We start from the raw sequence: 25,268 nt of genomic DNA, 5'->3' as shown, positions 1-25,268 counted from the left end.
AGAGCAGGCCTAAGACTGTTATCCTTTGCAAAGCCTGCTTATTATAAGGTTGTGTCCTTTGGCTGGGGGTTTGGATCTTGGATTTGGGGAGAGTCTCCATGTTCCCTAAATGGTAAGAGTTAGCTCACTATACGTAAACGATTTGTACAAAATAATATGGTTCATGCTGAAAATGTGCTTTCCTTCTGGAAGTCTGAAATTTGGGTACATGCTGGGCAGGGGTGCCCACATGACTAGCACACAATAAAAAACCCTGGCAGACAGCATTGGAGACGTGTAGTAGTAGTTTGCTGCTGGGGGAACCCTGAGTACTCTGCGTGACTCCACGGGAAGAGGGCTCTGGAACCGTGTGCCTGTTCCCGAATGGCTTGGCTTTGTGTCCTGTCACACGTCCCTAACCAACGCACGGATAGTCACTGCGGGTTCTCTAAAAAGCTCCCTTCCCTGATGCTTTGGCATGGGCTCCAGGTAAGCTCCTGGTGTAACAGCAACACAAGCCTTGACTAGTGTCCTAAGCAGACAGAACAATGACTGGAGTATGTGACAAGCAAGAATCTGAAGGTGGTTTAAGGCTCTCACAGCCTGCGCAGGTGCACACGGACACGTAACTTGGGCCACTCACCGTGGGAGAAATACTGGTTTCCGAGTGAGATGTTCACGAAGCTCCGGAGAGGCAGCATCGGAATTCACGTATCGCTCCACGTAGTCTGACCAGCGCTAGGGGAGGTGGGGAGAGCACACACACTGAACTCCATCCTCAGCAGGCAGCCTAGCAAACGCTATGACTACAATGTCTGAGACCCCTAAAGTTTCAAGGTCAAAAAATTTCTTTCCATAATAACATGCTTGTTACTTGGTATTGAAACACAGCTTAAAAATCCTATTAGACAGCAAAACCCAAAGTTTCTCTGAGATATTTAAATGTTACCAGAAGTCATAAATGTGCAGAAGCTGGCTCATTGACAAGTTTTAATTCCCCACAGAGCGTTTTGTTAAAGAATACAATGATAGTGGCAAATGTATGGAAATCGGTGTCTTTCACATTAAAATCTGGATTCTGGCATCTCTTTAAAAAATTGTAAAGATCCGGCAACCACAAGCCAGTATTCCCACAAAAACAGTCTCCCCTCCGTATACCCCAACACCACACATGGGGCTTGCCTCTCTCATTGACAGTACCAGCCAGACCCAGCTGTGATAACCAACTCACTCTGTCTGCTCTGTGGGGTTGGGAGCTCCTGGCTTCATCTATCCCAACAAAAAGTAAACAAGACACAAAGAGTCCAGATGATACCAGGCAGATGGTACCTCATTTGTTGTTTCTTATATTTCACGATAAAACCAAGAAACGTGCCAGTCACGACACTGCCTCAGAGGAGATAGCTTTACTGAGGGCTAGATGACTGCCATCACCTGAATACTTACCACCCGGCAGCCCTTCTATTCAGTTTAAGACATGGCAGGAATGACCTGTACTTTAAGCATCAGGCCCTGACACTTAAACAGGCCTACGGCTGTCTTGGCCTTCTAGAAGACTGTCAAGTGGGCAGACTCTCAGGACGTGACAGCTCTCGGAGCAATTTCTGCAATATACTTGTCCATACCTCTGCTTCTACTGGGTCATCCGAGTTCTCCTCTTCTGTGTCCAAAAGCTCAATGGTCAGCTGAACCTGGCCTTGGCTCTGAATGAACATAAGCTGCAACAAGAAACCTGAATGTAAACAAAAGACCATCTCCAAAGCTATACACTACCTAGCTTCTCAAGGGGTGGGAGGTGGGGAGGCAATAAAGTTGTAAAGCTCTGTTCCAAAGGAAGAGATGAGGAAGGCACTCCAAAGCTCAGGAGACCGCTGATTACAAAGGGAAGTTTAATGTAGCTACCAGCAAAATGAAGTGTTAGAGCAAAAAGCACCATGTTATGTTTCATATGTCTTGAATTAGCTAAAACAATAATCAATGTCAGTAAGAGTGCTTTAAAAGCAGTTTGTTCATTAGGAAGAAACATGGCAAAGAAGAACTATAAAATGACAATGCCATTTCACTTGATAATTCCATTTCTAGGACTTAATGCAAAGATTCAAACAAGTCTACAGTGGTTTAAAAAAAAAAGAGAAAGAAAAAAAGGAATAAGAAGAAAAAAGGAACCCTCGCACACCAAGGTGAAGTGGAAAACATCAACATGACAGAGCAGCAACCGCATTTCCATTGCAAAGGAGTCACACCGCCTGGGGTTAGGAACACAAATACTGCCATAGGAAGTGATTGATATGTGTAGTGGTATCAGTCACTGGAAGTTCTGGAAATTCTCAGTTCTGCTAATGCTATTTGTGCGATTTTGTAAAAAGTCCACATTTAAAAGCAATACCGTGATAGAGGTAAAAAGCAAGTCATGTTTCGGCGATAGCACGCGTAAGTCCCCTTTCAGAGCCCCTGGATTCCCACAGCCCTCATCCTCAGGGCTTGCTGCGGACAAGATCACTACTCAAATCACCCGGGAAGATACTAGAAGGAAGCTTGAGAATCATTTATTTCTACTTTCTTTCCTTTAGGTTTACACAGGAAAAAACCTAAAATTCAGAGTTCTGATTTCTCAGTCAGTAAGCAAACAGGACCAGAAGCCAGTTATGGTTCCTAATGCTCTTCTGGAGAAGCTTTAAAAATTCCCATCTGCTAGTAAAATTTAAAACACGGCAAGAACAACTCTCTCTCTCTCTCTCTCTCTCTTCCAAAATCGATTTGGAAAAAACTGCCCCTAGGAGTTTACTAACTGCCCTGCACCTAGGACGACCTATAGTACAGACTGGTCCTACTGCTCTAAGGAAATCACCCTTCAAAGTGACATTAAGCAGATATGCTTCAAACCGAACTCAATTTCACCGCCGCAGGCTCCTTCTCCTGCTGCCGGTCCTGCCCACGTGTACGCCCAGCACTCTCCAAGCTCTCCAAGTCTCGACTAGCCGCATTATTACACTGCCCACACCCATCACCCCAATTTGGTAACTGCCTCCAGTGGTGTGCATGCCCCTCTGATCCTTCCACTACTCCTTCCTCCGTGCTACCAAACTGATCTTTCTGAAAGCTCAAATCCAGTGGGACAGTGAGCCCTTACTAATGCCTCCCTGCTCACCCACCACAAGAAACCCAAACCATGTCCTCAGTGTGGCTGTCAAGCTCCTCTACCATTTGGAGTCCCCTTCTACACAGCCCCTCGGCCAGCACCTGTACTTCATTCACTCCACACAGTCACTGGATGTCTGCTATTTATCAGGCAGGGGCACACTCAGAAAAGAACATGGTTTCTGGTTTGGAGCAGCTCAATTTAGTACCGGAAACAGGAATACAAACAGCTGTATTTACATTAGAACTAAGTAACTACAAAGGTACTGTATTTTAGAGACATGACCAATATGCTGTGAGAACAAACATTTCCTCCTCAGTGAGCTGAAAACGATTTCACTTCACTTAAGTGACACTCAGCTGGACACCGAAGGTCTAGGGGAAGACCAATCAGTGATAGATAAATTATGACAGCGAGAAACATTTTAGTAAGCACATAAAAAGAACCCCATCCCTACCCGGAGAGGTGAAAGACATGAATAAGCAATACACAGAAGAGGGTGAAAAAAAGGGCAACAGTAGGAAATGGGGAAATGTGAATTTAAATAACATAATTTTCTAACCACCTAACTGGCAAAAACAAAGAAGTTGGATAACACCGAATGACTAAGGATGATGCAATAAATGCCCTTAGGAAAGTGTACACTGGTATAGCCTGACATTTTGAAGAGTGAAGTGGTAATATCCATTAAAATTGAAAATTAAAAATATGCATACCCTTTTAACCAGTTAATTTCACTTGTTTGTCTCTACTCTAGGCAAATACTAACAAGCACACAAAAACACAAGTATAAGAAAATGCATTCAATGTAGTGCTATTTGAGATAGTAGGAAAATGGAAATAGTTTAAATGTTTACACATAAGGGAATGATTTTTAAAAATATATGGTACATTCATACTATTGACACAGCAGTTGAAAAAAAATAAACTGGATCTACAAAAACCAAAATAGAGCAATTCTAAGACATATTAGGTGAAAAAGCAGATGTAGAATATACACGGTCTAATATCATTTATTTCTAAATACACACACATATGTACGTATATATAATAAATGCATAGAAAAGGGTCTGAATGGACAGAGAGAACTAAACATACTGATTTTTTAAAAGCAGTATAGAATGTGCATAGGAGAAATAAAGGGAGAGGAGGCTGGAGTTTTGGGCGGGGCTGGCAGGGGCTCTGGAGGCTGCTTACTCTGAACTTAGTGGTCATGCTGTTAACATTTACTGAGGAAACACTTCCAAGACAACGATCACTTGGTGACACGATTTTCCTGCTTACTAAATAAGCCTTTGCCCTGCTATTCTCTCTGCCACTCTAACAACTATTCTTACCTACTACAGGGTCTGTCCATTTCTTCACAGGCCCTCACCAACAGTTTCATATGCTGTTAACTCACTGTGGGTACTCATTGAAAGTAAACACGCAGTCAACTCAAAATAAACACTTACATTAAATCTTTCTACTAGGCCAACTATAAACCTGAACCTGCCCTCCTAAATACATACAGGCTTTGTTTACCTATGCACATTTATTACATAGCTGCAATCATAGTATTTTATTTGCGTCAGTATTCTTATAATTTATAATTAACTTTAAAGGGCTGCAAAATATGCCATCCAGTATTCACATAATACCACCCCCATAGTGGGAAGAACATGTAGATTGTTTCCATACATGCTTTTCAAATTAGCGATTACAATGGTGGAAAACTGGAAACAACCTAGAGAGGTATAATTCAAACAAGAGAGGTATAATTCTCTACAAAATGAAATATCAGAGAGTCACAAATAGATGCTGAAGGCTCTGAAGTGTTGTTAATTGAGCAAAATAAGTTACACAACACTGTCTAGTATAATCTCTTTCAAAATATTTACAAGCATAGAAAAGTCTAGTAATGTCATCAGTGATTATTTCTGAGAAGAATTGTAGGTAACTTTTTTCTGCATTTCCTATTTTTTCTACTGTGATAAAGGATTACATTTATAAACATTTTAAGACAAAATACTTACAAAGTTCTACCCTATGAAAAAATGTTCAAAGAAATAAAGCAGAACACAAAATTGTAAAAATCATATGTAACTAATTTTTTTCAAAGGAAAAGTAATAGACTGTGCTTGGGAGACTTTACTTCTACTTTTCTATATTTGTGTGTTTCCTTAGTGAGCTCACAGGAACTCGGAGGTTCTCTGGGAGTGGCATCACTGGGCAAAGCACCCATATGGTACGGCTTTGACTGCTGGTGGAGACGGTCCCAACTACGCACAGTCACCACCAGTCCTTCACTGCACAAGTGACTCTCACCTTAAAGCAGTTCTCATCCGACATGAGCTGCTCTGCCTTCCGCTGATACGCTGACTCCAGCAGATTCCTCGAGGTCTGCGTGTTCAGCTGGCCTCCAGTGGCCCCGTTGTTATTTTCTGCCAGGTATAGGTCAGTCACCTGTACACAGATCTCATCGCTCACGATGTGCTGCAGCTGGAATCAAGCAAAGGCGAGGTGCCAGTGAACCAAGAAGACGCTTGTCCCTGTCACACAGTTAACCTTCCTCTAACCGGTCCTGTCACTCAGCTCAAAAAGGTTTTTTGGGTTGGTCATTTAAAAAAATCAATCACACAAGACCACTATTTTATTTTCTTGGAGAATAACCAAGCTAGAATCTTCAACCATATCACTGGTCCATGAGTAAAACTTTCATACCTATTTAAGGGCAAAACCACAGGCAAGTCAGGTTAACGTGCTACTTATTTCAAGTTCTAAAGAACTTTAAAAAGATTTTTATGTGACATGGCTTCCCATTTTTATAGCACTTATTTACCATTTACAATTTGCTTTCATACATACTCTCTTTTGATCCAGACAAGTGTACTGGGAAGAGGTTGTAGAGGAGTGACACACGAGATAAATTTACACGTTAGATGAGAAAACTCGGTGTGTGTCAAGGAGCCTTAGAGACCAGTCTGTATTTTTAGCCCTTGTACAAAGTCTGAAACTCAAGAGGTGTTTAAGAAGCTGTTGCTGAATTAACTGCCCTGAAGGAGGAAGCTGAAGGAGCAGAGTTAGGACTAATATTCGAGCTCTCTGATGCCAGGCCAATATTCTTTCTAACACCCCATCTATTTTCCTACATCTGATATGTAGGAAACTATCAGATTAGATAGACTTACAACTGTCTTATCAAACTATCTGGTAACTAGAAAGTTGAATCAGAGTTTCTTTCCATGGTCATGGATATTTCTATTGTGAAATAAAAATTCCCTCAAATGAAATTATCCATCAAAATGCCAGAGAACGTAAAAAACAAGATACAAGCAAGCAAAAATTTCAATGCAATATCAATTTGTCTACTTTCCTTTAAAATTCTCATAACCACTAAGCCATTCTATTTTTAGGAAGATACATTCTTTTTGAAGTACTATTAACTATGAAAATTATTTTTAATATTTAAAAAAGTCTTAAATGACAAGTATTTGTAGATAAATGGACACAGTGAGACATCAGAAGGTGAGTGATTTGATGGTGGCAGGAAAGCCAGCAACTGGAGATGGCTGAATAAATTACAATCAGTCCAGACAAAGGCTACTAATGGACAATTAAAATCATGCTTATAACGTGGTAAGAGAAAAGCTTAAGATACCATGTTTCAGAGAAAGAGAAAGTAGTGTTAACAAAGAATATCCAAAGCCTGGTATCCACCACGTAGACCAGGTCACTGACTCTCCACCCACACCCTCTTTCTTGGACATGTTCGCCCTTCTAGTCTTTGGAAAGGGCAGCACTGTAACTATTCCAGCGACAACTAGACAACTGCACCCGGAAGCTGGCAGATTCTTGCTACTGCCAATGTGAAATGACACAATGAGTGTGCCTAGCAGACAGAGGAGTGTCTGGATGGGAGGTCAGGTCGCTCTGGGACCAGGGGCACTGCCGTGGTAAGCCGAAGCCTCAGGGGCAGAGAAAAGCATGAGAATGAGCAGACATCCAGAAGGCAGGCATGCAGGCAAGGAAAAAATGTCCCAGTGCAATCTCTACGTGGTTGGGCATATTTTGAATTCTGTACTAGATGTGTGAGACCACCTACAGTAATCTTAAGACAAATCCCTCTTAAACTCGTTTGGAAACGGTAAGATAAATGAATGGCTTGACCTTGAATTGTATGTTCTATCTTTAGTCAGCAATGAACTCTGGGAGAACACCAAATGAACTGAGAGAAGATGTCACCAACTGAGGGGTTAAGATAAGAACCATGAACATGTTTCAAAAAGCACTGAATTTGGGTTTCTGGATAAAACCTGTTTCCATAAAAAGACTGGACGTTATGTGTTATTGACTCAAAATCATAACCAGGTGCTTCTAATAAATGGACTAATTATGTCTATTGTTTCAAAAACCAACCTCAACTTATAAAAAGTTCCTTTTAGGGTGGCTGGAAGGCTCAGTTGGTTAGAGCGCGAGCTCTGAACAACAGGGTTGCCGGTTCGATTCCCCCATGGGATGGTGGGCTGCGCCCCCTGCAACTAAAGATTGAAAACGGCAACTGGACTTAGAGCTGAGCGACACTGGAGAAACACACTGTCTCCCAATATTCCCCAAGAAAAAACAAAGTTCCTTGTATTGAATTCATAGTAGTTGTGCTGGAAGTATGAAAGACAACTTCTAGCTGTAGCAGCAGCAAACTTGTAAGCAGAAACATAAGCACATGGCAACTTTCAGGGGATGTTAACTGGGATTAGTCTCTCAAAAATTATGACCAGAACTCACTGCATTCATCCAGTGATTTCTGTTAGTCACCACACAGACCGCTTAAGGGAAGGCCTAAAAATTCTTCAACTTTCAAGAACAAAACTGCCTGACAACTTCTGTGAAGATGCCAAAACTCAGTCACATGAAGTGCTCTTACTTGACTCAGCAGATTCTGTGAGAAAGATGCAGAGCCATGCGTCCTTTCAGATTCGAGGCAAAAGCATGGGCACTCTGCAAATGATTCCACATTTTACACCAAGCACTGAGCAACAACAAGCTTTCTTTCTACAATGGCAATGTAGACTCTAGAAGTATAACTTTATTTTTTAGGTTTTCACTTTAAAGAAAATAATGCACAGGTGTGGTCTCTTTGGGGGCCGACTGGGAGAAAGACTGGGAGAAAGACAAATCAATAATGCAAGTGTCTTGATACTGAACAGTGACAGGTGACCTTTTCCAAAAAAAGAAGCAGTCCCTCAAAAATCAATCAATCAATCAATTAATAAAATTAAAAAAAAATTTAAAAAGCAGTGCATCGACAACAGCCTGCCTTCAGGAGTTCAGAACTCAAGGCAACGAAGCAGAGGAGCGGAAACCTGACTGACTGACTATTCATGCTCTCTGCTATGAAGTTATCGCTGTTGCAGAGAACATGTTTACAAGCTCCCAGAGTGCCCCAGGAAAACACCACAAACCTAACTCAGAGGGAACCTCAGATAGTAAGGTGGGCAATGTGTTATAAAAGATGGTATGTGAAACCTTCCTGTAAAAAGAACTTCAAATATTAAACAAGGAAAGTATGAGAATTACCAGCATCTACAGAAGCTGAAAGCTCTCCCCACACTCAGAAGACGAGGGAAGGGCCAGGCCAGCGGGCAGAGCGCCAGGCCTGGGGGCTCACAGCTGGGAGGGGGGGCACACTGAGCAAAGCAGGGGTCAGTGCTGTGGCAGAAGTACTGCCCCATGGTTGCCAATGGAAACGACAGCCCACCACCAAACCACTCGTTACCCACAGGGCTGTGAGCCTGCCGGCGCTCACCTGCCGGACGATGCTTTGGATGAGCTTGTCCATGGTGAAGGCGATGTAGGCATGGATGGTGAACATCTCCCGCAGCGAGTCCTCGTACTGGGACGAGTCGATGTTGCCGTCTAGCAGGCTACGCACCATGTCCAGGAAAGCTGGGTAATAGTCCTCCACATCCACGTCCACTGCGGGAGAGGGCAAAGGTGAGGCTCCACTGCTGGGAGGCTCGGGGAGCAGGCAGGGCGGCTGCGCCGCGCTCAGCAGCACCGGGAGGACCAGCCCTCAGGGACTGCACATCCCTCTCAACCTGTTGCGCAGACCAAATCCGACCGGTGGCCGCAGCCCCCAGCGCCGCCCACCGGAGTGACTAGGTCGTGACCAGCGGCTTCTCCCTGACAAGCCACAAAGACACTTACTGCCAGCTTGGCTGGCTCTGCATAGGCGCACAAACTACCCGGGGAAGAGGTCTCCTCCGAAGGCTGGTGGCCCCTCTGCTAAGAGCATTCCTGACATGGGTCACAGCCCACAAAGCTCCTCCAGTGCCGCAGACTGCAGACAGGGTGACTGTTGCACTGGGCCACCTGTCGGGAACTGAACAACCAATGCTGGAATAATGACGCTATCTCCATCTGTCCAAGTAAGTCCTGCGTAATGATGCTCACTCCACAACTACATGGAACGGTCTGTACTCAGTGCCCAGGAACCACTCTGCCACCAGCGAGAACCTTACCGGCTGTTTCAGAGACACTGGCAACTAGCAGGGGCACGGGAACGGTGAAACGCCTGCCTTTGCTTCACTACAGGAAAAGCGACTACCTGAGGCTCAAAGCTGGGCGCATCTGGTCTCGGCCTGGGCTGGCAATCAAGGCAGTGGCAGGAGGGGCTGCTGGAGGTGCTTATGCTGCTTCTTGATCCAGGTACTGGGACCACTACAGAGGAGTGTTTACTTTGTAAAAGTTCACTGAGCCATACAATTTGGAGCTGTGTGCTTTCCGATACACGGGTCAGTTTCAATAAAAAGTTCACTAACATTGAAGTTACAAAAGGGACTGCCTCACTGACACTTGGTTCCCCGCTTGCACCGTCCGCACAGGGGCCAAGGCTGAGGGGGACAGCCTGCTGCGCTGCCGTGGGCGGACTCCGGGAGGCCGGGCTGCCCGGGACGGCCCCTGTTCCCACGCGGCAGCTGCTCGTGCGGCATCACAGGCCGCTGCCTCGCTCAGAGCTACGCACAGCGGTGTGGTCAGGCCAGGATCAGGCTCCGGGTGCACAGCACAGACTGCGGCACACGAGCTGAGAGCAGTGTGAAGTGGCATTACCACTCAAGACCACACTGTGTAAGCTCACACCCAGGGGGGTCAGTGGTCACGCCAGGGTGAGGCCATTTCTCTCATTTCTACCCGTGCAGGTGGACTCACCACACTAAGGTCCACAAGCCGTCTCTCTTAAGCTCGAGTTAATATAGATAAAGGCTTTTAGAATTAATCCCAGTGTCATTAGCTCTTCAACAGATAGAAGGCTGGAGCTACACCTGGGCTTACAACAGCAACAGTTAAAAAAAAAAATAATGATGATTTGCTCCACAGCTCGGCTATTTCCTCAAGAGCACAGAAAAAAGGCTTCATGAAAAAGTTTTTGGCTCACAACTTCAACACTGAACAGTTACTTACAAGTAGGAGGCCCATAATTACTTAGAGCACAAGGTGGCTTCCTTAACCCTTATTCATTTTCCTTTTCCCGAGTTCTCTATCTTCATCACTGTTTTGCCTGTTCTGCTGTCTCATACCACCTCGAGTTTCAATCTCCTCTCCATAACCTATCTCTGTTTATTAGGAACTAGTCACAAACCGCTCTGGTTAAAGAGAAGTTCTACCTAGACATATGAGAAAATTCACACCTGTCTTAGGCATGAACCACCAGGAATTTACGTCCTGTCATGGAATGGAAACGTTGCCGTTCAGTCCCTCTCTCCTTTAAAACCCTCTGCAATAACCCAGGGACCCGCCTCTGGGAAACTAACGGCGCTGACCATCCCTCCTCGCCACCCCCCCCCACCCCGCTTCCCTGGTGTCCAAAGGATCAGCCACTGAGTGTCCTGGACAGCAAGCACGGCACAGGGCGCTGTGCGTCTTTTCTCCCATTCTCCCAACCACCCCACAGGGTAACAGGCAGCACCCCTACTTAATCCATAGGTTCAGAGCGTTTAAGTAAGATCACACGACTGGTAAGTCACAGAGCTAGGATGTGACCCCCTGAGGCCTGTCTGTGCCCCACGTATAAAGGAAGCAGTGGCGAGTCTAACTAGGCCCTGAGGTCCCCAACCCCTCACTCCCTCTGTAAACCAACAGTACAGGCACTCACTAGGTTCTTTGAGACGAAGCTGGATGGCAGGGCTGTCGCTTTTGTCTCGCTTTATGCCCAGCACTTCCCGTTCCCACTCTCGCTCTCGGTTTTCCTCTTCGATCTGCCGTTCCGCTTGGGAACAAATCCGCAGGAGCCTGAGGCAGAGAATCTGGTGCAGCCGCATAAAGATATACCAGTTGTTGTTCACATAGAAGAGGTTGTACACCTCATCCATCCCTCTGAGCTTCTGAGCTGCTGTGTTACTAAACAGCAGCTTGGACTTTGGGGGGCTGCCTCCAACGCCGTTGTGCTTCTTGGCTGCTCCTGTGGCTTCGTCCACATCCATCTCCTCTTCTTCCTCTTCTTCCACATCTGAGAGATCACCCCTTTGAGCAAAGAGCAGGTCTGGAATGAAATGGTGCATGATTTGCTTGATTTTGTACTTGTCCTCCTTCTGAATGCCTGTCTGCCTCTTCACGTGGTGGATGATGAGAGCCGCGGCGTCCTCCAGGATCTGTTTGTCTTCATAGGCCAGCGAGAGGTGCGGGCCGACGGGCACACCGGCATTCTCCTCCGAGGCCTGCTCTTGCCGCTACCAGGAGACAGACACAAAGGGTTAAGTGCCGTATTGACAGCAACAACAAACAGCGTGAGACCACACCAACAGTACAGTCCGCAGTAACCACAGCACCTGGGATTCCAATCCCAAACCTCCAAACAATAAGGTAATATGGAAGATGTGGTTTCATACCAAAATGGTACCTTCTAGACTTTAAAGACTTATAGGGGACAATGGGACAGAATTGGGACCATATTTTAAAACTGTGGATTAGCATTTATGGAGGATACACTATGAGATCTGGGATTTACTTTCAAGTATTTCTGGGTGGGAGTGCAGAGGTGTAAGATGTAATAGCAGGGGCAAACAGGAGTTAATGTTTAAGTTTATATAAGAACTAATTTTACTATTCTCTCCCCTTGTCCATATTTGATATTTTCTTTTTTTTTTTTTTTTTTTTTAAAATTACTACTATTTTTTTTTTTGTTGAGAGCCCACTGGCCCATGTGGGAATCGAACCCGCAGCCTTCAGAGTTAAGAGCACGGAGCTCCAACCGCCTGCGCCACCGGGCCGGCCATATTTGATATTTTCACAATAAAGTTTTTTCAGAACTGAAGATCAAACTACTTCTACGAACTTCTTTTCTTTTTTTTAAAGATTTTATTGGGGAAGGGGAACAGGACTTTACTGGGGAACAGTGTGTACTTCCAGGACTTTTCCAAGTCAAGTTGTTGTCCTTTCAGTCTTAGTGGTGGAGGCGCAGCTCAGCTCCAGGTCCAGTCCCCGTTGTTAGTTGCAGGGGGCGCTGCCCACCATCCCTTGGAGGGAGTGGAGGAGTCGAATCGGCAGCCTTGTGGTTGAGAGCCCACGCTTCAACCAACTGAGCCATCTGGCCCCCCAGGAGCTGAGCAGCAGCTCATTGACTTCATTCTAGTTGCAGAGGGCACAGCTCACTGGCCCATGTGGGAATCAAACCGGCAGCCCCGATGCCCAGAGCTCGCGCTCTAACCAACTGAGCCACCCGTCTGCTCCCGGAACTTTTCAATCACAGTGCATTTATGTTTTTATCCATCACCTAATTGTATGAACTCAAAGAAAGCAGAATTAATTTCTTATTCATCTCTATATCCTAGCTCCCGTACTATATACATAAACCTTGTAAGTGTGCTGAATAAACAAGGATTAGAAAGAGTTTAGGGATCAGTGATAAGGGTTGAAACTGTGGGAAGTTGAGATGGATTATACAAATGAATACAAGGTATTTTGTCAGGGAAACAGATGGGAAGAGGAGTTGGACAGGGAGGCGGTGGAGTAAACTAACACCATGGTATTAAATTGGGAAACCAGTAAAACAGCTTAGGGATAAAGGAGAGGTTTAGATTTAAAATGGTAGAATCAGGAACAGAAGTCTACACCAGTCATGAAGCAAAATTCGAGTCTTAGAGGGTCTCACTTTCACTTAACAGGTCATTTCCAGGAATCAGAGTTATGCTGAACCCAAAGATGGGAGTCTCTCCCAGCCGTAGAAACCTCCTGCTCACCTCATCATAGATGCTCTCAATCTCGTTGAGTAAGCTCTTAGACCTCAGCACCTTGGTGTCGTTCTGTTTAAAGTTGATGCCCTGGTGGTCCAGAGACTTCAAATAGTATTTCTCATTTTGCTCTCTCCACACCTTGTTAAAGCCCCTCTGAGCTTCTCGCCATTCTTCCTCTTTCATCTTTAACCTAGAGGGGTGGGGGTGGAAACAAGATGTGGGAATTCAGATGTGGGGCATCACACTCCCTGGGTGGGATTCTGGCTCTGCCATGACAGCCACACAGAAGTGTTTCCTGACCAGTGAAGTGGGGTAACAGCACCTCTTAATCATTAAGAGTTCAGAAATGAGAAACATGTTATACTTACTTGATTTCAAAAGTCAAAAGATATAAAAAGGCCTGTCAAAATTATTGGCAACTTGGGATAAATGTTATTCAAACCAGTCGTGAACTCTGTTATATGAGGGATTATTTATTCAGGACTGATTTTATGGAAGTAACTTGTCCCAAAGTCAGAGATCCTACTTAGAATAGTCATTTCTCAAACAGCCTCCCTGGAATACCCCTGAAAAGGGGTTCTCTTCCTTGGCCAGCTAATGCAAAGTTAAACAAATGTCTTTGCTACAGCACTTCTAAGAATGTTTACTCTGCTAATGTAAATGTAGAAGTCCAAGGGCAGAGAACCTGCACAATAATGTTCCTTTGGACACAGTTTGGAAACTTCTGATGAGAACAACTGATCCTAACCCTCCAGGAGAAGAGAGGAGAGTAAAATCAAAACCAGCATGGAGACTGCAGAATACCCTGTATCTCAAAGGCAAGTGAAAGGCTACCGGCAAAAAGAGGAACCACCTGTCAGCACTTGAGGGAAGAACAATAAAACAGGGGCATCTAGGAACTGGGCAGCATGACTAAGGACCCAGGTCCTGGCTGGCTGACAGTGTGGTCCAGAGTGCCCTGGCTCTGGCCCACTTCCTGATGGCTGGCCATAGATAGGCATGAAATCCCTCCACGCCACAGACTGAAAAAGGAGACATTCTTGGTAGGAATGGAAATCCAAGTCTCTTTAAATAATACATATCAATTTTACACAGACAAGGAGTGATTCTTATTAAAAACCAAAGATGTACAACAGTTCATACTGAACGGCAGGAACGTGGGTGGTGGTTTTCTTCTTTGTTCTTTTCTATATTTTAAAATATGGCCTCAAACACAGAGCATTCCACTATGGACTTTCAAGGTTTGTCCTCTCCTGGTGGTTATACACAACCCCATCAAGAAGCCCCACTGTCATGCGCACTTGAGCAGCACATACTGGAGGTACCAAAAAAATGTATACACCTGACTTGTACTCATCTTTTGTTATCAGTATATATTGAGTATTACAATTTTAATAGTTTTTTCCTTTCATAAAGTATGTATACATATTTTTGGCACCCTCTCTATATAAAATTGGAATGAAACAAAGAAAATCAGCACGGCCCCTGTGCAAGGATGACATGCCAATTTGTGAAGCATTCCATTTGTTTTTTAAATTCATGAAGCGTTCCATTTTTTATTTTTTTAAAAGGAAGCTCCACTATCCCATGCTGCACCTGATTTTCAACCCACATGGGGAGAACTGGTGGTCTCCTGGGATAACCAGGAAAATAAGAGCGTCACTTAATGGACACTGAGCCTGTCGTGAAGCAGAGGAGAGCATGAAGGGCATTTGTGCAGGTACCTTTTAAGGACAATGGGGACGGCGATGGAGGGGTTCTTCCTCAGCCCGTCAATAATGTCAGCTGCTTTGTCAGCGTAGATCCTCTGCAGTGCTTTCCGATGGATGACTTCCGATGTACCCCCAAGGCTGTTGTCCAAGCGGAATTTGGCTTGTTCCTCAGCAGACAAGCGGGAAAGCTTCTTCTGTATTGCTTCCAGAACCCGGATCGTTGCCAGATTGGTCTCTAAAACTACGTCAAGCTAAAGAAGAAGACAAAGGGAGTTCAGGACCCAACCAGAACAGAATAGAGATCAGACGTAGAAGGTGGGGCGTCACACTCCCTGGAGGGGATCCTGGCTCTGCCATCCCAGCCGTAAGACTGCTTCCTTACCAGTGAAGTAGGACTAGTAGATCTCCTCTCATGAAGTTGTTTTCTGGGTTTAACGATACAATCCACATAAAGTAAAGGTCTAGCACAGGGCTGTCCAAACTGCCGTCCGCGATCCATTTTTTATTGGCCCGCAGCAAATTCCAAAAATATATTTAGTTTACTTAAATAAACCTAGGTGAGGCAATACGTCATCTCGAGTGAGTGGCCCAGCTGTTTGTGTATTTTACTGAATATGACCCTTGGTGAAAAACATTGAAAAAAGTTTGGACACCCCTGGTCTAGCACAATGCCTGGCACACAACAAACAAATGATGGACAAGCGGGAGGATGTCAAAGTTGTGTATGTAGGGACCCATTTCAATTCTCACTGAATTCCTGGCAAGGGCGTGCCTAGCCTGACGTGGTCAAGGATATGACTGGCAGCCTTTGAGGTAAATTTTTTCCCTAGGCTTAACACAAAATTCTCTAGGTGAGAAAGAGAAAACGAAGCAAACAAGCAGTCTCAAAGGCCTACAACCAAATGTCTGTAGAAGCTTCCCTAAGTTTTCTAGTTTGGGGACTGTGATAGTCATTTTGTCAAATATTTCTGGTCTCCTTCTCCCCAATTTTGGAACAAGATGGACTGAACTTCCTGGCTCCCTTGTGATTGGATGGGACAATGTAACTAGTACTAGCAAGTGAGTTGTAAATCGGTGAGTCAAAGTAATGTTTGTTACTTCTAGGCTAGAGCTTTTAACAGTGCAAGACCCTTCTTCTGTAGGGTAGATGTTGAGGAAAATTTGCCTTCATTGGTTAATGTGAGCTTTTATCTATTAGCTTTTATCTGTGCCTGCATGTGAGGTGATTTCTGTGCTGTGATCAAAGGTTGAGTAATCCCGCCTTTGGTCTCATTCTCCTGAACAGAAGAGACATGAGATGAGGTTTTCTGTTTGGTCTCATTTTCTCAAGCAGGGGAGATATGAGATGATATTTGCTGTTCTGTCTGTGCTGTGAGGTGATGGTTAGCTTAGGATTAAAGAAATTCTTGATCAGAGGTTGAGAGAATTCCCTCCTTGTTCTGTCTGTTTCGCCCACATCAGCAGATGAAGTGAAGAAGTAGCTAAGTTATATCAGGACGACGTGACAGCCATGTTGTCAGGCTTTGGAAGACCTTGGGCTGAAGGTCCCAAGCAATAACAGTAGATATTGCTTGTCCAGATGAACTAGCCCTTCGGCCGGATATGTAATACATTTTCTTTTTTTTATCAATGACTGCCGGACACTGCCAGAACTGGCCATTCCCGGAGGGGGAGGCGGGAACAAGAAACTTGGCTCAGGAGCCGGCCCGGTGGCTCAGGCAGTCAGAGCTCCGTGCTCCTAACTCCGAAGGCTGCTGGTTCTATTCCCACATGGGCCAGTGGGCTCTCAACCACAAGGTTGCCAGTTCGATTCCTCGAGTCCTGCAAGGGGTGGTGGACAGCGCCCCCTGCAACTAAGATTGAACACGGCACCTTGAGCTGAGCTGCCTCTGAGCTCCCGGATGGCTCAGTTGGTTGGAGCGCGTCCTCTCAACCACAAGGTTGACGGTTCAACTCCCGCAAGGGATGGTGAGCTGTGCCCCCTGCAACTAGCAACGGCAACTGGACCTGGTAGCCCTCTACAACTAAGACTGAAAGGACAACAACTTGACGCTGAACGGCACCCTCCACAACTAAGATTGAAAGGACAACTTGACTTGGAAAAAAGAAGTTCTAGAAGTACACACTGTTCACCAATAAAAGTCCTGTTCCCCTTCCCCAATAAAATAAAATTAAAAAAAAAAAAAAGAAATAAAAGTAACTTGGCTCGAAGGTACATCTGAGAAAATACATGACAGACCTCAGTTGGCAGTTTAATTATTATTTCGTCATTTGTCATTGGTGATTTTTCATTATTCTAACATTTTGAAGACTTCCAGTAACACGCAGCTTACAGCACCAGGGGATGTCCTGACTACCAGCCTCACCACCTGGTGAGGGCTGGCTGGTTCCCGGCCTCCCCAGTGTTGTTCCCCATGGTTAGCCTTCTTGAAAACTTGTTAGCATCTAGAAAACTTGTCTGCAGCTTGCAGCTTACAATGTCAGAAGGCGTCCTAACTTCTAGTAACAACAACGACAACAGCAGCAGCAGCAGCATTCTTGGGAACTAACAGGCCGCTGTGTGGGAGACGCCTGAGTTTCTCTCAGCTACAGACCTGGCAAGGTTTTGATTTATGACTTTTCTAGTGCTGTTCTCTGGTGAGCTTTTGGCATCTACTGTAATAGTTACTATTCTATAGAGCTTATTACTGCTTTTGGGCACTCCTTAGTGATGTTAGTTGTGTCTGTAGCCAAGTGATTTTTGATCAATAGTAAATATATGTTAGGATCTCTTAAACTTATATGTATGTGTACTCCTTTGACATGACATTGTTATCAATGTGTACAGTTTAGTCTGAACCACCTTTACTTTCTAACATTAGTATATTCTACTAATTGCCTTTGTCTTTTGCTATTGCATATTGCTAAATAGTTACATATTAAATAAATAAATTAATTAGTCCCATACTAGCGTGTGTCCCTTCTCCTTCTTTTCCCCCGTTCGTCATTATACCTTCTAAGCTCTCTTTTTCACTCTAGTAACTGGCAATGTTCAAGATGGTGGCAACCTATCAGACTGGGTCCTCAAGTAATTCTGATGAGCAGAATCCCCTAATAACATCAATGCACATGCAGCAAGATTAAGAAATAAATCTGTTTCTTCAGGCCACTGAGATTTGGTGGTTGTCTATATTGCAGGGTCACTAAACTATCCTGATGTATAAAGGAACGCTCCTTCAAACTAGTCCACCTCACCCAATCCTAAGCACACACACGCACAGGCGCACACACCACACTTCCGTTATATTCACTCCTGTAATCACCAATGGGAAATGAAGATGCTTCCTCTCATTTGCAGACATATTAGTTGCGAACAGAAACGTCTTACCAAAAACAGATGCCAATCTCCTCTAACTCAGATGACCTTACTAAACATAGGTAACAAAGAAATGCTTTCTTTAGCCTGATAAAACTTTCCATGGAAGTAAACATCTGTCATGATTTAGTTTTCTGCAAATGGTTGAAACTCCTCATATACCCTGCCAGTGGCCAAGCAACACGTGGCTCTTCATTCAAAACATGCCCGATTATCCGATGGACACTTGTCTCGTTAGGGAGACCACTTCAGGGAAGATGTAGATGCCTGACCACTGACTGCACTGTACACCTGAAGCTGAAGCTGAACAATAATGAGTGTCAATTACAAGTTTTTATATATATGTGTGTGTGTGTGTGTGTGTGTGTGTGTGTGTGTGTGTATATATATATATATGTAGGTATATACTTACAAGAAGCAGAGTACAGCATTAGGAATAGAGACAGTGGAAATGTAATGGCTCTGTGCGATGTCAGAGGGATAGTGGATAGGGGGTGGGGGGTGGACACAGTGTGAGGGATATAAATGGTAAATGTCTAACTATTGTTAGTGCATTGTTTTGTGCACCTGAAACTAAACAAACAAACAAACAAACAAACAAAAACATGCCGGAAGCAGCCAGAGCGGGTCTGAGGGGTAACTGCCAGAGTGCTAAATCAGTATGGATTTGAAAAAGAGCAAGACAGCACCACCCAGAGAATAAGCAGGGCCAGTCAGTTTTCTATAATATGTTAAATATGTTATGTTAAATACATGTAATTTTACCTCTTTAGATACATTAATAACATTCCCTTTTTTGTTGATGGTTATCAGTGAGCTGAACATTTAAGCACACCGGGGATTCCACTTTTAGTACTCCCATTTCCTGATATAGAGCTCTACCAGCTCATCCCTTCTCACCTACTTTATTAAGATAAAGTCCCTAATTTAACTGTTTCAAAAGGAGCCAAATCAACATCAGAAATATGAGAGAATTCCAGTTCTCACAGAAGAGCTGGTTTGCTAACCACCTAAGAATAACAATACACACTTTAAATAATTTCAAACAGCTTCAAGATAGCCTTGTGATGCTGTTTATATACCATGTAAAATACAGTAACCTTTACAATGCCGTTAAAAATTCAAAGGATTATTATTCAGCCATCAATGGATAATTTCAATTAGGAGGATTAAAGTGGCCTAGATAAATCACATTTGTCATAAAAAATATTACAAGCTCATAAAGCATGATAAGCACAACAAACATCTACCACAAAAGAATGTGAGTCTCTGGATCTTCAGTCTTAAAAGCCAACCCTCACAGATACGTACTTAAAATATCTTATCATTTAGCATCTTTCATTTCCCCAAACTTCAAATGATAAGAGGAGCTTGTACCTCAAAGCGTTCATCTTCACAACGATAGATATGTTCTTCATATTGAGTTTTTTTGGAACTAACAAAGGTGGAGTCCTCAGACCAGGAAGGGAAGGAAACCCAGGTATCATTTAAAACCTTTAGGTAAAAGAAGAGAAACAGAAGTCTGACAAAGCTTCCTGGTGATTAAACATCCTCAATAAAAAGATAAAAACCCTAGGGGAAGGAAAAAACATTTACTATTACAAGTTTACAAAATATCAGTAAGGAAAAGGTTATGAGTAAGTGTAAAACATTTTTTTAAAGACAGAGAAGGGTCTTGATTTCCTCACTCATACAAATTCTTGATCCCTAGGACCACAGCCTTCTAGAGAAAGCGGAGGATTCGGGGTTGATCCTCTGGGGAAGGTCTTACCTCTTTACAGAGAGGAGTCCGTCCTGTACACTTGGGCTGCTGGTAACTCTTTGGGAGGGCTCGGTAGCTGGAACCCAACCGTTTACAAGAGGCATAATCTATCTCCATGGCAATGCCTTCTGTGGCTCGTTCCTTTGGAAAGGTTTCCAGATGTACAGACTCCTTATAGCCCAGAAAGTTTTTAAACCAGTTAAACAGTTCAGGGAATTTCCTGAAGAATCAAACCAAACACTGATGAGCAATCAGAAGCACGATGCAGTTATCCTGAAGTCCGGCTACTACTATTTGATGCTGGGTCAGAACGCTGCGACAAGGGACCAATTACAAGGACAACGACTATTTCCTGCCTCAGAAGCACTGCTTCTGAGCATCTGGTTTCTCCTGGTCTTACAGAGTGCTCTAAGATGAATGAAGGTGGTGAAGGAAGAACTGCACTGAAACTAGACAGTGACCAGCCACTCTTCGGATCAAGAATATTGCATCAATATTCAGATAATTCTTAGGTTGTCAAATACAGTCAAGATTCTAGAACCCTGAAAGAGACTGGTCTCTATAAACATCCAACACCGGGCAGGGGACCAGGAGACCACTAATCTTGGCCAATGCCCTCTCTATTTTTTCGTCTCTAGAGGTGAATTACAAGACTTCTTGGAAGACTCTCTTGACAGAAGTTTTATAAACCAACCGACTCCGCACAATCAAATGAATTTTGCCTATCACATACTCTCACAAACTAAGTTTTATTTCACTCCCATGTCATGTATCAGGGCTAAGCCTCTCAAGTCCACTTACCCCAGGAAAGGAGAGACTAACTGCACAAGCTCAGCCCGAGAGATCACCTCTTGGTTAAAGATGACAAGACAGCGCAGGAAGTTCTCGTAGGCCTCCGTGCTCCGCAGCGCCTTGCGGACCTTAGGGGACAACCGAGGAGAGATCATTCAGTGGGGAATCCAGAGATCCCGGATCGCTTTTAAATGACTGGGGAAATCTGAAGTTATGTGACGAGACTAAAGAATTAATACTAGTTTTCTAGATGTGATATTGGACGGTGTGAAAAATAGTATTATTTTAAAGGGAAATTTAGTAAAACACTTATGAATAAAATACTATCTGCGATCTGTGGCCAAAAAATCTGGGGTAGGTGAGAATGCATATGAAGGAAGTATACTGGCTAGCAGTTGGGAACTGCTGAAGCTGGACGATGGGCACGAGGCATCATTTTACTATTCTCTTTTAATTTCACATATGTTTAAAATTTTCCATAATAAAAAATTTTTCAAAACGAGATCCTGGAGTAAAGAAGATATTTACCTTCCCATATGCTTGACTTTCCAGACCAAAATCAGAGTTACCCAATCTTCTGTTTCCTCTAACATGTTTTACAGCAAGAATCTTTGTCAACACTGTTTTCAAACTCTGGTAAACCTTTAATAATGATATTTTCTTTTTCCTTCTTTGTCGCTCTCTTTTTTTTTTTTTTTTTAAAGGAGGGCACAGCTCACCGTGGCCCATGCGGGGATCGAACTGGCAACCTTGGTGCTACCAGCACCACGCTTTAACCAACTGGGTTAACCGGCCACCCCAAATAATGATAAGATACTTCTGTCCTCTGACCTGATCCTTTTCCTTCTTCCGTTTATAATACTGAGCATTTGAGTATCCAAAAATCTTTGTTGATTGGCATAGACAAAGTAAAACTAGCCTGGCTATATGAGCCACTTGGAGTTTCGGTATCAAAAGTAACTATTTAGCACCGTGGTCCTTTAGTGGGGACTGCAGACCCTCACCAAACCAACTGCTTTATCAGCCCCTTCTCTAGGCTCCCATGTACTTTCTGTAACTGTCAATCGGTAGACAGTATATGGAATATGTACTTTCAAAGCCAAAGAGGAAAGAGCACTGCCCTTTTTGTACTACCATGTTTCCCTGAAAATAAGACCTAGCTGGACAATCAGCTCTAAAGGCTCTTTTGGAGCAAAAATGTAAGTCCCGGTATTATTATATTGTATTATAATTATAATTATATTATATAAGACCTGGTCTTACAGTAAACTAAGACCGAGTCTTATATTAATTTTTGCTCCGAAAGACGCATTAGAGCTGATTGTCCAGCTAGGTCTTAATTTCGGGAAAACACAGTAGATTTATATATATCCTTTTTAAAAAAGGAACTTGTTCAGTCGCCCCACTCTTTCTTTGCCATTTGTTGGTTGTGACCTGGACTTCTACATTTGCCCTAAAAACATCCAAATGACCGGGCAGCCCTCAGACATGACTCAAATCAGAGCCAGAGACTCTTGACTGCTGGGCCGAACAGCTCACATGAGCACAGGCAGCTAGAGAGCGATGAGGAGGCATCAACCATGGAGATGCTAAATCATTCACCCTTCTGCAGGAACCCAGAGGTGCAAGACAAGGGCAAACCACCAGCAGATCAAGCCAAGCTGGCTCCTGCCAGTGAGAAGCCTGACGGTTACCAGCTGCTAATCACCCACTTGCCTCCAAGGAGGAAGTCAGACACAGGAGAAGTCAAACATCCCCACAACACCCACCACTGACACCAGCGAGCGCAACGCAGGCTACTCATTAGAATCCCCTGGGGAGCTGTGACAACATACAATTAAATCAGAATCCCCAGGAACCCTAGAGGCAACACTGCGAACAAGGATCACAAGCAATTACAAGATGACAAGTCACCTTAAGTCCTCAACAACTGGCGCACTGACACCCCCCACTATACAGACCTGGACACTTGCAACTGGGCGTTCCCAGACATTTTTGGAGAGTATTTAGAGCATGCTTGTTGTTAAAGCTGTCTTTTACGAGGGTAAATGTTTTATTTCTTGCAAACGATTTCACAAAACCAAAGCAGACAAAATACCATTTCTCTGGTTGTGCCAATAGTTCTAGTAGACTGAAAGGACCTACAACCTGGAAACTATGTTAAGTTGTGGAACGTCCTAATCAGCTTGACGCTGCTGAAGCAAAATCTTCTTGGGGATGGGGTAATTTTCTTTTGGCATTAACAGTCGATATTAAATCTAACTCATTCATTTACTCACCTTATCAAAAAATAATGATTCGGTTCCTACACCATGCTTGCTGGCATCTGCCATAGAAGAATCCTTCAGGTTAAGCAGTTTGGGTTTCTTCTGCAAAAACACGAAAAAACCCACAAATGTGTAAGATTCAAATGGTGGGCTCCTCTGAATTGTATTTCCAGCTGTGTTCACTGCGTTCTTCATTGATCATTGCTGATTAACAATTTGCAATGAATGAGAGAATTAAAGTCCCTACCCAACTCGCTTTGCACCCTACGAGACTTCCACACGTCTTCTCTATTGCAGTTTGCTTATCTGTTTTTCCCCAGAGATTCACAAATGTCCACTCCCCAAAGATTCTCTCTGCAAATGGTCCCAGCATTACAATGATATTACACTTAACATCCTTATTTATTCCAAGGGCCCAAAGTAACTTTATTTAGATCCCAATGCCACTGCCTTGTCTTCCTAGCTGAGGAGGCAAAAGAGGCTGTTTGTAAAAACAGCTGGAGTATACAGCCTAGAGTGGATAGAAATCAATCTTTAACCTTTATCTTTCAATTTAAAAATTCAGGGGGAAAAAAAGCATAGCTAATTTTTCTAACAGAAGAAATACCTGTCTTGTCAGCAATATCCACTCAGACCAATTTCAAAGGAAAAGGACAGGCCATGACATATTGTCAGGCGATAATTTACTCTTAAAATGCCACCTCTCAGGGATCCGTGAAGAAATGTACAGACTTTGGGAGAAGCAACATTCACCTTTGCACCCAGAGTTCCCCGGCTGAGAAGCCACTGCTTCCAGTGCCCAAGGAAAAAGCAGGCAGGGAATTCTAACCCCCAATATAGTGTTTCCATCTGTGGGGATAAAGTGCGGGAGGAGACCAACTCATGAAGGGAGATCTACTGACCTGATTATTGCTACTCACATAAATAATATTCTTTACCGAAGTGAAGAAATAGAAACTATTACTATGTTTAACTTGCTTTGAAAGGAGAAACCATTACAAGCACTAAAAAAGTCCTTCAAAAGTGTCAGCAACACCCAACACGTCAGTCTATGAGTTATCTGCCTGTTCACCTATCACCTCTCACTATTAGTAATTCCACTGGCTTTTGTTCTTTAATTAAATTCTGCAGACGTGCCTTTCCTCTCTTCCGTGCTGTATACTGCTTTAGAATGAACCGAAGCACGTTCAGTACCAATATCAGCCCTTTCCCTAGGCCAGCTGCACCACAAACGAGGATGGGACCGGCCTGGCTTTCTGCAGGCAGATCAGCAGTGTTTGCTGTAACAAGGGGCATCATATGACAGGTCCCTAACAGGAGTTTAAGAGCTCCTTCTGTTATAGCCCTGAGGTCTGACCTTGGAGACAAGGTCTGGCAACCCAACAACAGGACGGGACCATGGGCTCGACAGGCCTCTAACCTATTTCACAAGAGCACTCGCACTTTCCTCACAGGAGGACTTCAAAGACCATTGACTTATTTCTGAAATAATTATCAGACATAATAATCTTATTTCTTAGGACAAGGCAGGTTTATGGCATCAAATCAGAAGGGAAAAAATAAGTCTCAGAAACCATTGGCAGAAAACAAAACAAAAAAAATAAATGACAGCTAACAGCAGAGAGAAAAAATATAGAGAAAACCAGTAAAAACTCAAAAAAGCACAGTGATCTGAGTAATTACTAGTATTCTAACATTCTAACATTCTTGCAAAGCCACGTAAGAAGCTTGGCGCTGAGTTTCTGAGACCTAGACCACCCCACTCTGAGCATCCAGATCCAACCGTCAGCAGGCTCAGGACAGAACACGGGACCAACCCCAGAGAACCTGTGCACTAAAACTGCTCCTGGAAGTCAAGGCCAGCGGTGGCTGCCCGTTCTCACCTTCACCGGGGGGGTGGTCCCCGTGCCAGAGTGCCTACGGATCTGGCAGCCGTTCTGGCTGGGCCTCTGTGGCTTGTTGTTCAGTTGGGGCTTCTTCACAGTGCCTCCGTGATCATTTCTCACAGAATCAACCTTCTCAGCAGTTGTTTTGCTTAAAAGCTAATTAAGACA

The 25,268-nt window shown here is 43.9% G+C and overlaps 1 protein-coding gene across 3 annotated transcripts in view; it reads right to left on the bottom strand.

Moving 5' to 3' along the window:
• The window catches only part of SIN3A (SIN3 transcription regulator family member A), a 64,855-nt gene that overhangs the window by 7,854 nt on the left and 31,733 nt on the right, over positions 1–25,268 (bottom strand). For all 3 annotated transcript variants that reach the window (XM_081049985.1, XM_081049984.1, XM_081049986.1), the window contains 12 exons: positions 25,098–25,256; positions 23,227–23,316; positions 20,957–21,075; positions 20,165–20,375; positions 19,771–19,887; positions 15,051–15,289; positions 13,333–13,516; positions 11,250–11,823; positions 8,904–9,073; positions 5,426–5,599; positions 1,605–1,697; positions 623–717 (listed from right to left, as the gene is read on the bottom strand). In XM_081049985.1, the coding sequence (XP_080906111.1) occupies positions 623–717; positions 1,605–1,697; positions 5,426–5,599; positions 8,904–9,073; positions 11,250–11,823; positions 13,333–13,516; positions 15,051–15,289; positions 19,771–19,887; positions 20,165–20,375; positions 20,957–21,075; positions 23,227–23,316; positions 25,098–25,256 (2,225 nt within the window). The remainder of the gene's footprint in view (positions 1–622; positions 718–1,604; positions 1,698–5,425; positions 5,600–8,903; positions 9,074–11,249; positions 11,824–13,332; positions 13,517–15,050; positions 15,290–19,770; positions 19,888–20,164; positions 20,376–20,956; positions 21,076–23,226; positions 23,317–25,097; positions 25,257–25,268) is intronic.

This window comes from Rhinolophus hipposideros (genome assembly GCF_964194185.1).
Source record: "Rhinolophus hipposideros genome assembly, chromosome: 5".
Classification (NCBI taxonomy): domain Eukaryota; kingdom Metazoa; phylum Chordata; class Mammalia; order Chiroptera; family Rhinolophidae; genus Rhinolophus; species Rhinolophus hipposideros.
Note: the sequence above shows the minus strand (reverse complement) of the source record. Positions and strands in the feature narration are given on the sequence as shown.